Here is a 14014-nt window from a genome sequence, read left to right on the forward strand (position 1 = left end):
AATTTAATCAAGTAGTTGCCCTGTCATCTTAAGGGAAAGAAAAGTCATCCTAAAAATAAAAAAATAAAGAAGCAGACATAAAAGGAGGAACCCCCAAAAACAGAATTATCTTCTGGAGGGCAGGCCCCTTGTAGTATAGGCTTCCCCCACTAGGTGAGTGTTCTAGGAACCCACCTGTATCAGTGTACCAGCTGGTGTTGAGACAGGCTGTGTTCAGCCTCTGTGAAATTTTTTTGAAGACTTACTCAACATTTTTGCCCATTTCATGATGGGTGATTTACAGTGTACCTGCTCACACCATGCTGAGTGTTCAACAGTTTTGGACCAAAAATGGCATGACCCCTGGGTCCCACTCTCCCTATTCGCCTGATCTTGCTCCAGTAACATTTTTTTTTTTAATTTTCCTTGGATAATAAAAGGGAGACCTCAAAGGGAAACATTTTGCCAATGTAGAAGAGGTTAAACAAAAAGCAGCAGAAGTACTAAAAGGCATCAAAATCAAGGAGTTCAAAAACTGTTTTGAGCAATGGAAAAGAACATCTTGATAGGTGTAGTGCATCAAATGGAGAGTACTTTGAAGGTGACTGAAATTTAAACATAGAAGAATAAATACAGTTTTTTATAAATCAACTCTGTTTTTTGGGGGGGGCCTCCCCTTATAGCAAACTCTGTTAAGGTATGTGATTTGTACTAATTGAGATACCAATACTGTCTATCTCCAGCATAGAGGAAGAGAAGAGACAAAGAGCAGTAAATTAGATCAGAGAACCCAGATGCACGTTGGCTTCTCCTCAATGCTGTACTATCTTTTTTTGGGGCACCATGATTTCCCAGCACACTAACCATATACACAATGGATATGGAAGAGGGTATATGGGGGGGGTGAATGATAATGGAAAACTAACAACAAAAATGAACTATGTAAAAAATTGTTAATTAAAAAGTAAAAAAATATATAACAAATTTCAAAGCCATATAGAATGATTTCAGATTTTCTAAACCACTGGTTCCCTCCACTAATACAGAAAATCAAACTTGATTGTTTTAATTTCTTATGGAGGCAGTTTCTATAATTTATTTTAACAGAACATATTCTTTCAGGGCACCGTTCTCTGAAAACTGGCTTACCATGTTACAAAGACATGGTGAGGTCTATGATTATTAACTTAAGTCAGTTTGGAGGTTCTGTGGCATCATCAAAGGCTACAGGAGTGGGGAAGTTCTATATTGAATTATAGTTGTTTTTGAACTGTTGTAGTCATTGAAAATAGAAAATGAGATTTGATTAGGGAAGTGAGATTATGTCCAAAGGATGAGGAGTTAAAGGAGATGAATGAAGAAATCAAAAACGTCATGCTTTTGGTTATTCATTTTTCAAAAGTCAATATTAAATAATAATGAGATTTTTTATTTTTTAAAAACCATGTTTCTGTATGATTTCTTATCTAGAATTTTAGAAAAACAGATGATCATGTCTACTGTCACAAAACTTTAGAAGTAAATGTTCAAAAAGTAAATTATGATGCAATAAAATATAAAGTTTAAGAAAAAAGGAACTGTGTTAGGCCTTCTATACTTTGAAATGTTATGGTGGATTAATGTGATCTCTGAGTGTAAAAGAAATAATAGACACAAAATATTTCTTATAAATTTTCTTATAATTTTCATTTGTAGCTTCTTAAAACATTGCTAACTACAAGCGAGTGGCATGTGAATACCACTCAATATTACCTAATTGAAACGAAAAATCATACTAACTTAGTTATATTACAATAGAACCATAGGAAAAGTGATTGAGGGATTTGTTACTGTAATTTCAATTTCAGATTGTTTGCAGAAATTCATTTCAGAATATAAGGAAGCCTGATATCAGCAAGGTGGAACTTTTAAAAGATGTTAAGAACAAAAAAGATCTTCTCATCCGATTAGTAGCTCATGATATTGAAGAAGATTTAGAAAGTAACATAAAAGAAGAAGACCTAACATCTGATGAATATGAAGTTGTTTTGAGAGAGGTTATTAAAGGAGAACAACTTGAAAATCAAGTAAAAGGAACCACAAAAACAAACATTGAAAGCATTGAAGCCACCTCAGATCATAAAATACAATATAAGGAGAAAGAAGTGAAAAGATCTGTTGCTGAGCTTGATGTGTCCACCCATTCAACAGCCAAGGCTGTGACAGACTCCTCTGGGGAGAAAAAGCCACAGCATAAGGTGAGTGAGACACATGACTGTCCATGACCAGATAGAAATGGAAAGAGTAAAGATCTTCAGAAATTCTGTTCAAAAATGTACTTTAGTTAGGCAGGAAAAAAGAGTGAAATGGTTCTAGTCTTTTCCTAAGCCTGGGAACATTTACAGGCTAAGAGAAATAATGAGCAGATGAAGCAATAAATCTCAATTGAGGGAAAGCAGATAATGAAAAGAGACCAAAATTAGTTAGAAGCCCAAGGAAAACAGAAAAATGGAAACCAAGTAAGAAAAATAAAAGCTAATTTTTATATTTATTACTTAATAGATTCCAATCCTTTTGTATTTTACTTAGTAAATACCCATTGAAAATTCTGCAAACAGAAGACTTATGCAGGTAGGATGTGACCAGAAAGTGGGCCAAAGTAAGAGGGAAATAAAAAGATCCACACAAATTCAGAACTTATAGGTCTGAGTTGAAAATTATTTGAAGAAATAATGGCTAAAAACTTCCCTAATCTTAGAAAGAAAATAGACATCCTGGTCTGGGAATCTCAGAGAATTCCAAATAAAATGAACCCAAAGAGAGCCACATCAAGATACATTATAATTAAAATGGTAAAAAATAAAAATAAAGAGAGAATATTAAAAGCAGCAAGAGAAAAATAACTCATTACATACAAGGGAAATTTCATAAGGAATTTTACATTCAGTCTGTGACCAGATGAATATATACAGATTTTTAGCAGAGACCAAAAAAGAGGGCCATGACATATTTCAAGTGCTAGAAAGAAAAATTTCCAACCAAGAATTTTCTACCTGGTAAGGTTATCAATTCATAATTGAAGGAGCGATTAAGAGATTTCCAGATAAGCAAAAGCTAACGTTCATCATCTTTAAACACTCTACTTTAAACACTCTAAGCCAGTCTTACAAAAAAAAAAAAAAAAAGTGAAAGGACCTCTCTAAGCTGAAAAGAAAATGCACTAATTAATAACAAGAAAACATATAGAAGTAAAAAAAAAAATCTCAGTGGTATAGTTAAACACATAGTAAAAATATTATAACAATCATCTATAAAGCATGAATAATAATCAAAAAACAAAAGTAAAATTAACCAAAATTAAAATAATTAGTTTAGGGAAGCATAAAGTAAAAAAAAGTAAAATGTGTCATCAAAAAAATAAAAGGGAGGCATAAAAATATAAAGCTTTGGAATGTGTTTAAATTTAAGTTGATAACAGCTTAAACTAGATCGCTATATATTTATGATGTTTTATGTATGTAATCACAAATAAAAAAAATTAGAGTAAACCCACAAAAGAAAATAAGAAAGGATTCTAAACATAACACTAAACAAAGTGATCACACCACAAGGGAAGAGAGACAAAGAGAGAAGAAACAGAGTAAATACAAAAGCACCAGAAAATGAGTAAATAGCAATAAATACACACTTATCAATAACTACTATAAATGTAAATGGACTAAATCTACCAATTGAAAAAAAAAGTGGTTGAATGGATTAAAAAAACAAGACTTATCTATATGTTACTTAAAAGGGATTCACTACAGGAGTAAGGACACACAGAGACTGAATGTAAAAGAACAGAAAAAAATTCTATGCAAATGAAAACAAAAGTTCTATATCTAAAATCCTATCAGACAAAGCAGACACTAAAACAAAGACTGTAATAAAAGACAAAGAACAGCACTACATAATGTTAAAAGGGGCAACCATGCAAGAGACTGTAGCACTTATAAATATACATGAACTCAGTAAAAGAGTACCAAAATATTAATGGCTCTAAGGAGAGAAATTGACAGCAGTACAATAATAACAGGGGACTTTTTAACACCCCACTTACATTAATGGATAGATTATTGAGACAGAAAATCAACAAGGGAACATCAGCTTTGAATAACACATTTGACCAGATGAATATACACAGGATGGGTCAAAAGTAGGCTTAAAGTTCTTCATATAAAAATAATAAATAATTAATAAATAAAGATGTAAGAAGGCACTCTATTTCATGTAGTCACTACTGGAAGCCTATTTTTGCCCCACCCTATAGATGCACACACATAGACCATTCAATCCAAAAGCAGCAAAATACACATTCTTCTCAAGTGCACTTAAAATATTTTTCAGGATAGATTATATGTTAGGCCACAAAACAAGCCTCAATAAATTCAAGAAGATTGAAACTATCCAGCTTCTTTTCTGGCCACAATGCCATAAAACTATCATGCTACCTAAGTGTCCACCAATGAATGAACAGATAAAGCAGTTGTGGTTAAATATTCAATGGAATACTGATCAGCCAAAAAAAAAAATAATGAAATCTTGCCATTTTTGGCAAAATGGATGGGCCTTAAAGGTGTAATGTTTAATGAACTAAGTCAGAAAGAGAAAGAAAAGTACCACATGATTTCACTCATATGTGAAAATATTAGGGAAAAAAAACCAGAAAAACAAACAAAACATTAAAAAAACCCGTATGATTCAGAGAACAGATCAGTGGTGATGAGAAGGTAAGAAAGTAGGGAGATTAGTGACAGGGTGGAAGGTGGTCAATTGTATCAAAATGGATAGTAACTAGACTTATATGGGTGATCACTTTTTAGTGTATACAAATGTTGAATTATAATGTTGTATACCTGAAACATATCATTTTTTTAAAATTGTCTTAGTATGTAACATTAGCAAAAGTCATAATAGACTGTATGAATATAAATCCTAGTAATAGTAGCCTGTTTTTAGATTCTAACAAACATCAAAATAAAGACATTCTCATAAAAAATATGGCCATGAAATTGCACATGATTTCCCAACAAACAGATCAGAACTCTGGTTATGATGACTGACCTAACAAGCTTCTGAATTGCCCAGAGTTATATCTGTTCCTTTTATTTTTGAACTCAGTAAGATATGATTAAAATATTAGTAAAGTGGAGGAATGGTAAACTATATTCTTCAACATTGTGTTAGGTTTGTCTTTAAAATCTATCAAACTCCAATATTATAATAATCGGTCATCTTCATTGGGCCAATTCTAGAGAATTATATTAGAAAAAGATATTTTAATTAGAACTGTAACATTCATCTATCTTTTAAATAATCTATAAAAATCTTTTCTGATGTTGTAGTTTAGTGGGCAGTAATATCTGGTTTTCATTTTTTCAGGAAGAAGAAATATATACTATTACTGAACCAACACGTTACTTCATACACAGAATTATGAGTTCATCTTCATACAACCAAGAAGATTTGACTTCATCTGCCAGGTACATGAAATTAAAGCAATACAAAAGTAGAAATCTGAGATGAAAGCAATGCCTATAGAAAGAATGGCTTCCCTGGTAGAATGATGATTGGGCAAGTATTTAGTCCTAGACTTCCCCTCATCCCTTATTCTTACCTCCCATCTCTCCCCACCATAGATACTTCCTAAGGCCTCACCTCTCTATTTGATATCCCATTTTTATTTCCCCAGTCTATACATTCTGTCTAGTCTAGCAGTGTCTTGGGTCAAGAACTTGCTAGTACATTTTGTGTGTTTGTTTGTTTGTTTGTTCATTTTAATCTGGGAGATAAGTACTGGGTCACAGTCATATTTGTATCACCTGCCCAAAGGCTTCCCGCACAAATCTCTTTAGTAATTAAATGTTCTAGTCTTATAACTAACTACTTGTAAGAAGAATCCAAAAGAGAGAAGGAGCCATGTAAGTTGGAGCATACCAAAATAAATTCTAGAAAGCAATGGACTTTGATGTGGGACTGTAAGGTTGGAGAGCATTTATTTGAGGAGAAGACAACCCAAATTAGGATGACTGCAGGAGCAGAGTATGGATGGTGTGGCGTTTTTGGAGGACAGAGAGCAAAATACACTCTAGACTTAACAACGGATTAATAACTCTATCTAGAAAAGCTAAAACTTATCTAAAATTGTTCTTAAGTTTATAAGACTATGCCTAAGCTGGAAGGGGTAACATTTTCTGTTGTGGGAAAACAATGGGTATAAGAAGAAAAATATACCTGGTTATATATTTTTTCCACACAACATAAAGGAATTATTTCTTTTTGACACTGACACTATTTTGGGGACATTTATTCCTGGACCATTATTGCCTTTTATTCCTGCAAAATGGTTATGTAAACATATGTGATTAGTAATGCAAGCATCTCCCTATTGTTTATTTCAATCATGAAGACAAAGACACAGAAAATACCAAATAAATGTCAGTCTAGAGCAAGATGGAAGAGCAGAGAACTGAAGGCCCTTGTTTGGTCAAGGAAACAAAAAATAAATCAGACTGATAAAACAACTTCATAGGAACTCTGGAAACCACTCAAATATTAGCAGCAATCAAGTGAATGCTCAATCAAGGAAAAGCCACATTCAAAATGTAGGAAATTCCACTGATTTTTACTTGCCCTTTCTCAGCCCCCTCTGTAACATGATGTGGCACAGTTAGGAAGAGTTAGCCCAATTCCCAGTTTCTTCCCTGAGAATGGAAAAACTAGATTTTAACTGATCAGCAATATTCTGGCCTGTCTTGTGGACTTTCTGAGGGAATGTTTTCCTTCTTGCCTGAGGAGAAGATCTAATTGGGAGCAGTGGCTTAGTTTGGATCTAGGCCTAGAAACCACAGAAGGTGGCTGATGGGTGCCACAATGCATGAAAATCATAGAGAACTGCAGGTGCATAAGCGCCTGAGAGCAAGAGGGTGACTGTAGGCAGAGAAATACAATAGAACATCTAAGGTCCTGTGAAGAAACATGATAAAGACCCCTGGAAAATAAAACACTTAAAAGTAGATCAGGAAAAATGAGAAAGAAAAAACACAAAAATAGGTCCAGAAAGACATATGCCTATAAATCATGCAAAGTCTTTCCTAATTACAATGGAATAAATTAGAATTCAAAAGCAAAAGGAAAACTGAAAAATTCACAAATACATGGAAATTAAGCAATGCTTTCTTAAACAACCAATGGGTCAAACAAGAAATCACAGGGAGAGTAGAAAATATTCAAGACAAATGAAAATTAAAACAATATAGTACTAAAATGTATGAGATGCAGTCAAAGTAGTGCTGAGTGAAATTTATGGCTGTAATTTTTTCATTAAAAAACCGTAACAATAACCTACTTTACACCTTAAATAACTAGAAAAAGAAAAACGAAGCTCAAAAACTAGCAGAAGGAAATAATAAAGATTAGAGCACAAATAAAATAAAGACTAGAAAAGCAACAGGGAAAAATCAGTGAAATCAAGAGTTGGTTCTTTAAAAAGATGAACAAAATTGACACTTTTTTCTAGATTGTCTAAGGAAAAAGAGAGACTACTGAAATATCTAAAGGGACATTGCAACTAATTTTATATAAATAGAAAGGATTATAAGAGAGTACTATGAACAATTATATGACAACAATTGGATAACCTAGAGGAAACAGATAAATTCATAGAGACACAAAACCCACCAAGACTGAATCACTGAGAAATTGAAAATCTGAACAAACCTAGACTAAGTAAGGAGATTAAGCCAGGAATCACAAACCTACTAAGGAGAAAAGCTCGGAACCAGATGTTTTCACTGGCAGATTCTAGAAAACATTTATGGAAGAATTAACACCAATGCTCCTAAAAAATTTTCCAAAATATTGGAGAGGAGGGGATAGCTTCAAACCATAAGGCCAGTACTACTTTGATACCAAAGGTAGACAAAGACACTACAAGAAAAGAAAACTACAAATATCTCTGATGAATATTGATGCAAATACCTTTTAACAAAATTCTAGCAAACAAAATTCAACAGCACATTAAATAGATTACATACCATAACTGTGATTTATCCCAAGAACACAAGGGAAGTTCAACATATAAAAATCAATCAATACAATACAATGCATTAACAGGGTGAAGGAAACACACACATTCTCTTCTAAATTAATGCATCGAAACTATTAGACAAAATTTAAAACTATTCAAGATAATAACACTGAACACACTAGGAATAAAAGGAAATTACCTCAAAATAATAAAAGCTATATATAGAAAACCTACAACTAGGTTTCTCTTTAGTGGAATAGAATAGAGTCTGAAAACAAATCATTCTTCCTTGGTCATGTGAATTTTTTCTAAGCATGCCAAAACCATTCAATGGGGAAAGTACAGTCTTCTTAACAAATAGTGTTGGGAAAACTATATAACCATACACAACTGGAACTAGTGATCATTTTTTAGCTGTGACACTAAAAGTACAAGCAACAGAAAATATTAAATAAATTGGACTTTACCAAAACTAAAATATTTTGTGCGTCAAAGGATAGAGTGAAAATTCAACCCATACAATGGGAGAAAGTATTTGCACATCATATACTTAATATATCCAGAATATATAAAGTACTCCTATAACTCATCACCACCAACAACAAATGTAACCTGATTAAAAATGGACAAAGGACTTGATAGCTATTTCTCCAGAGAAGATATACAAATGGGAAATAAGCACATGAAAAGATGCTCACCATCACTAATCATTAGGAAAATGCAAATCAAAACCATACTGAGATGCTGTTCACATTGATTAAACTAGTTATTTTTAAAAAATCAGAAAATAATGTGTCATCAAGAATATGAAAAAAATTGAAACCCTCACACATTGTGGTTGGGAATTTAAAATGGTGCAGTCACTGTGGAAAAGAGTATGACAGTTTCTCCAAAAAAATAAAATGTATAGTTACCACATGACCCAGCAATTCCACTTTTGGGTAAACACCCAAAAGAATTGAAACAGAGACTCAAACAGAAATTTGTACACAGCAAAATTATACATAATAGAAATCATGGGAGCCACTCCATGGTGAATGAATGGATAAATACATTGTGTTATACACATTCAATAGCATATTATTCAGCCTTAAAAAGGAAGGAAACTCTGAGACATGCTTCAATGTGTATGAACCTTGAAGACATTATACCTAAGTGAAATAAGTCAGTCACAAAAGGACAAACTACATGATTCCATTTACATGAGATACTTAGAGTAGTCAAATCAGAAAGTAAATAGTGGTTTCAGAGGATGGAGACAGAGGACTATGGGGTGTTAGTAATTAATGGGTACAGAGTATCAGTTAAGGAAAATGAAAAAATTCTGAACTTGGATAATGGTGATGATTGCACAGCAATGTGAATGTACTCAAGCATAGACCTGTACACTTAAAATAGGTTAAAATGTTAAATTTTATGCTATGTATATTTAACCAAATTTTTGAAAGTGGAAAAAAGTCAATTTAAGAGTCATATTTATTAATTGGGAAATTCAGTAATATAGTATTCTAAGTTTATTTCTATATGAAGATTGATTGGCAGATTGTTCTTTTGTTTAACCAGTAATTCCTTTATTCATTAAATACACAGAAAATTAAATGCTCTCTTTCTTTTGTTTTAGTGAGACCGAAGATTGTACTCCTGATGCACATGCTAAAATATTAGAAGGTTAGATTTATTTTATTTAACTTAAAGTAGAAAGTATTCAAAAGAGCACATTGTTTACTGCTTTAATATTTTTTTTAGTTATCACATCTAAAGTTTATACTGTGTTGTTAATTCCTGTGAGTGTTAACTACTTTAAGAAATATGATCTAGTCCTACACCACTCAGGTGTTTAAATAAGCCAAATAGTTTGCCTTGTCTAAATTGTTACTAAGATTTTATTAATGATTTTGATCAAGAATATGGTATGATATGAATTTACATTTACCATGCTCCTGTGAGAAATATCCACCAAATAGGGTCTATCGTACCATAGTTACCATCAGAGCTAGAATCTATGATACTAGGATTTAACAATTTTTTGAAAGTTGATTTTTCCTTTGTGCTTAGCCCTACCAAAATATACTTAAAAATGGAGATCAAGGGGCTTTCAGAGCTAAATTTATTTGCTGGCATTACAATCTGGCTAGTATGGACTTCCCTTTTTAAAAAAATCTCTTAGTCTCTACTCCTTAGATAACTTGTGAGGACTTTTTGGTGTTCTATTTGTTGAATCCTTAGAGGATCAGTGTGGTTCTAACAGTGATAGCATGTGCAACACAATAGAGTGCTGTTTACTGTTAAGTAGCCTTGAAACTCAAACCGCAGGTTTACCCTGGGTATTTCAAACATTCAGCCCACTCAAGAAATATGTTCTCTCACGGAAAGTCAAGGTGGAAAGCATTTTCATTAAGATGGCTCATAGTACGGCAGGAGTCAGTGTGCTGGAATTCTCTGAACACACCATAACCAGAAGGTGTCACAGTAATCACTGGTATTATACCTGTATTATGGAATCATAGGCTGTTAGAGTCAGACAGAAACTACTTAATACAATATCCTTAATTGTTTGCATGAGGAGACTCGAGTTGAGGGTGAGCAAGGGACTTGTTCAAGGTTGCTTTGAGTCAGAGACAGAGTCCAGTCTAGACTCATAAATTCAGTTTGTTTTGTTTCTTCCTACTTTTTTTGTCATCATCATGCTTAATTCTTTAGTGGTATTACAGCTGTCCAATTCAATAATTTATTTATTCATTCAATTGAAAAGTTACTGATCATCTCAGTGTTACATCCCATGGGTGAACAAACCTGACAAAGTCCTTGCTGTCACAGAATTTACATTGTAACTTGGGGCAGGGCATCAAAGGGTAAGAACATTAGTTTGAGATAATAAGTGCTTGCCAGCTTATCTGGGATAAAAACCAAAGAAACTGATGACTTGCAAAATCCTACATTGTCTGGACATTACCCTAATCCCCTCTCACCTCTCTAAGCACCTCCTCTGTTCCTCTCTCTGACTCACTCTGTTCCAGCCTCGCTGACCACCTTGCTGCTCCTTATACATCCCAGGCCTCAGGGGCCCTCGCTCTTGCTGATCCTCATGCACTTCTCTTCCTTCTATGTCTTCCCTCTATGCATTGTTCCGTCCTCACCTTCAGATCTTTACTCAAATGTCACCTACTTAGGTCTTCTTTGACTAAGCTTTTTGAAATCATAACCTCATTCCCAGCGTGACACTACCTACTCCACTTCTTTGCTTATTTTTCTCTCTGACATTTGTTATTATCTGACCGTCAACTTGTTTTTTACCATCTCCTCCTAGAATGTAAGCTCCATGAATATCGCAGCTGTATTTTCTAGAGGCTAAAACAGGCATATAGTAGGAGGAGGCATTTAGTGAAATAGGAGAGACTATGGGAGTGACTAAGGGGAGGGACACAAAAATCTGCTTTGGTTATGTTAAGACTGAGGTACAGTTAGAATATTTAGGTTGAGGTATCACGGAAGCAATAGGATATTTGAGTCTGGAGTTCAATGGAGAGGTGAGGGTTGAAAATATACATTTTTAGTTTTATATAAAATATACAATGAAATCTAAATAGTTTAAATCTGAATATCTGAACACCTCAACTATCAAGAATTTTTCAGCAACTCTTCAAACAACCAAGAAAATGTCTACAACTTTTAAGATAGAGGACAAACAATGTCCATCTCCAATGTAGCTGAGATTTTAAAATTGTCAGACAAAAATTTTAAAGCTTTGGTTATAAAAATTTCCATGAAGTAATGGCAAATGTGCTCAAATCAAATGGAAAGACAGAGGTTCTCAGCAGAACTTAAGTGTATTTACTCATCTGAGACATATGGTAGTATCGGCTCCCCGCTTTTAAATTAGGGATTCTCAACTCTAATTTTCTCACATTAGAATTATGTGGGCATTCATTTTTGAATATCAGTATCTGCCCCACTCTCAGGGGTTTCCATTCAATTGGTGGTTTGTGATCCAAGACTCATATTATTACCATATTAAGACTCATAATAGATTACTCTATTATGCAGAAATGATAAGAAGGAGTGCTTTAGATATCTCTACTCCAGTCTATGCTCAGTTATCTGTTTGAAATATCTTAAAACATGCACGTCTGCTTTCACTTGACCACTCTGAAATAGACACCTGAACTGTATAGAATTAAAAGCCAGCTCTCCATGTGAGTTTAGCTCATCAGACTTCTTCAGAGAGTTTCCCACTAGGAAATGGAAGGCAATTTTTGCACACCTGACTGAAGAAGCCTCAGAGTGCCACAGGTATAATGATGTAAAGAGAATCGGAAGGCTGGACCCTGTCCCCGCCTTGGCCACTTTTCACTTGTGTGACCTTAGGCAAGTTGTTTGACCTCACCAATATTCAGTGCTCAAGAATGGAGATACCATTCTTCCCATTTCCTTCACAGGAAAACAAAGAATCTTTGTAAATGATTTTAAAACCATAAGTATTTTATGTGTCATTTTCTAAATTCTAAAATAAAAAATAACCAATGCTGTAATATGACTGTAGTATTAAAAAACCTAATAAATATCCATATTACTTTTTTGCTTCATCCACAGAAACTCCCAAGGCCAGTATTTCCAAACATGGATCTAAAATGCTGGCAAAGGTATCTTCAGCTCTGTCAAAGGTGTTTTCTCGAACAAACCCCAAATCCTCATCACCACCTCACCAGGACAAACACTGAAGCTTTTATACTTGATATAACATTGCTTACTTCCCTTAGAAAAATAAAACAATTTTTAAAGCATAACATAGTGTCCTATAGATGATTTACATAATATTGAGCAAAAAATTAAGGGCAAAAGAAAGTAAAATAGAGGCCTGTGTAAGAAAAAGTTTTGGTAAATCTTTTTGATAAGCCTTTTGGTTTGAGAAGATGTTTAGTGCTAGCCTTACCTGTGTGCCATGAGGATAAAGAGACAAAAAGTGTATCTAGTACTCCAGTCAGTCCTCAGTTACCACCAGAAAATGAACTTGAATTTTTTCTGTTATATTTTTAGAGGTATTTTTACCAAAACAGTTAGCAAATTCAGATAAAACTCAAGATGGATTCTATGACACAGCTATAAAACCAATTGGTTCACTGTTAAGGGTGTATGTTCAAATAAAAGTATTTATACCAGATATAAGAAATCAGTTGTTCCCACCTGAAGATAAAATTTCATCATTTTATAATATATCTATCTCCCAAGCAAAAAAGATCTAAATATGGATAAAGCACCATATAGAAGTAACTAATTACTGCATATAAAATACTAGAAATGTATAAACTGACCCCGTAACAAAACAAAACAAAACAAAAAAAAACCTTTTCAGACATAATACCTTTGTAGATAAAATAACATCTCTAAATAAATCATTGGTTAGTAAATTTATTAAAACCTTTATGTAAGTATTTTAACATGAAAATGGATATCAAGTCTCTATTTGTAAAAAAAAAAAAGTAAAGAAGAAAATTTAACAAAGTGGGTGTCTAATACAGTGACAAAAGAAATTTTTCAAGATCAGTTAACTTGATACTTTGTGATATTGATCCAACTTCAGCATGTTTGCCCCTGGAATCTAAGGGCCTTGTTTAAAAGATTCAAAAAGGTGGACCAAACAGCAGAGTGTCAGTCATCATCACTTATCAGCCCTAATGCTGAGTTATAAATTTTAAGAAGTGTGGTATCTTCTTTTTTACCCAAAATTTTCTTGACAGTAGCCTGTGCTAAAAGCAGAAGCATTGGAGAAAATTTCATTTTACCAAATTGGATTTCCTCTAATAAAATTAGTCAGTGTGGGTATGACTGGGAGCTCCAGAGAAAAAGATGTGATTATATAAGTAGAATATTTGCATTCTAATGATAATAAAGTTATCCAATTAGGAATTTAGTCAATTCATAATAATCTCATAACATTTAATCTCAAAGATCATACAAAATAATCTAACCTATAGACAAAGACATTTTCAA

The 14014-nt window shown here is 33.4% G+C and overlaps 1 protein-coding gene across 1 annotated transcript in view; it reads left to right on the top strand.

The window, feature by feature from the left end:
- The window catches only part of FSIP2 (fibrous sheath interacting protein 2), a 74434-nt gene extending 61690 nt beyond the window's left edge, over positions 1-12744 (top strand). The window contains exons 16-19 of the mRNA XM_054562722.1: positions 1827-2216; positions 5380-5480; positions 9648-9694; positions 12617-12744. Coding sequence (XP_054418697.1) covers positions 1827-2216; positions 5380-5480; positions 9648-9694; positions 12617-12744 — 666 coding nt within the window. The remainder of the gene's footprint in view (positions 1-1826; positions 2217-5379; positions 5481-9647; positions 9695-12616) is intronic.
- Positions 12745-14014: the final 1270 nt, after the last annotated feature.

Source organism: Pteronotus mesoamericanus, unplaced genomic scaffold (genome assembly GCF_021234165.1).
Source record: "Pteronotus mesoamericanus isolate MK-2021 breed Mesoamerican mustached bat unplaced genomic scaffold, CSHL_Meso_final scaffold_651, whole genome shotgun sequence".
In the NCBI taxonomy this organism is placed as follows: domain Eukaryota; kingdom Metazoa; phylum Chordata; class Mammalia; order Chiroptera; family Mormoopidae; genus Pteronotus; species Pteronotus mesoamericanus.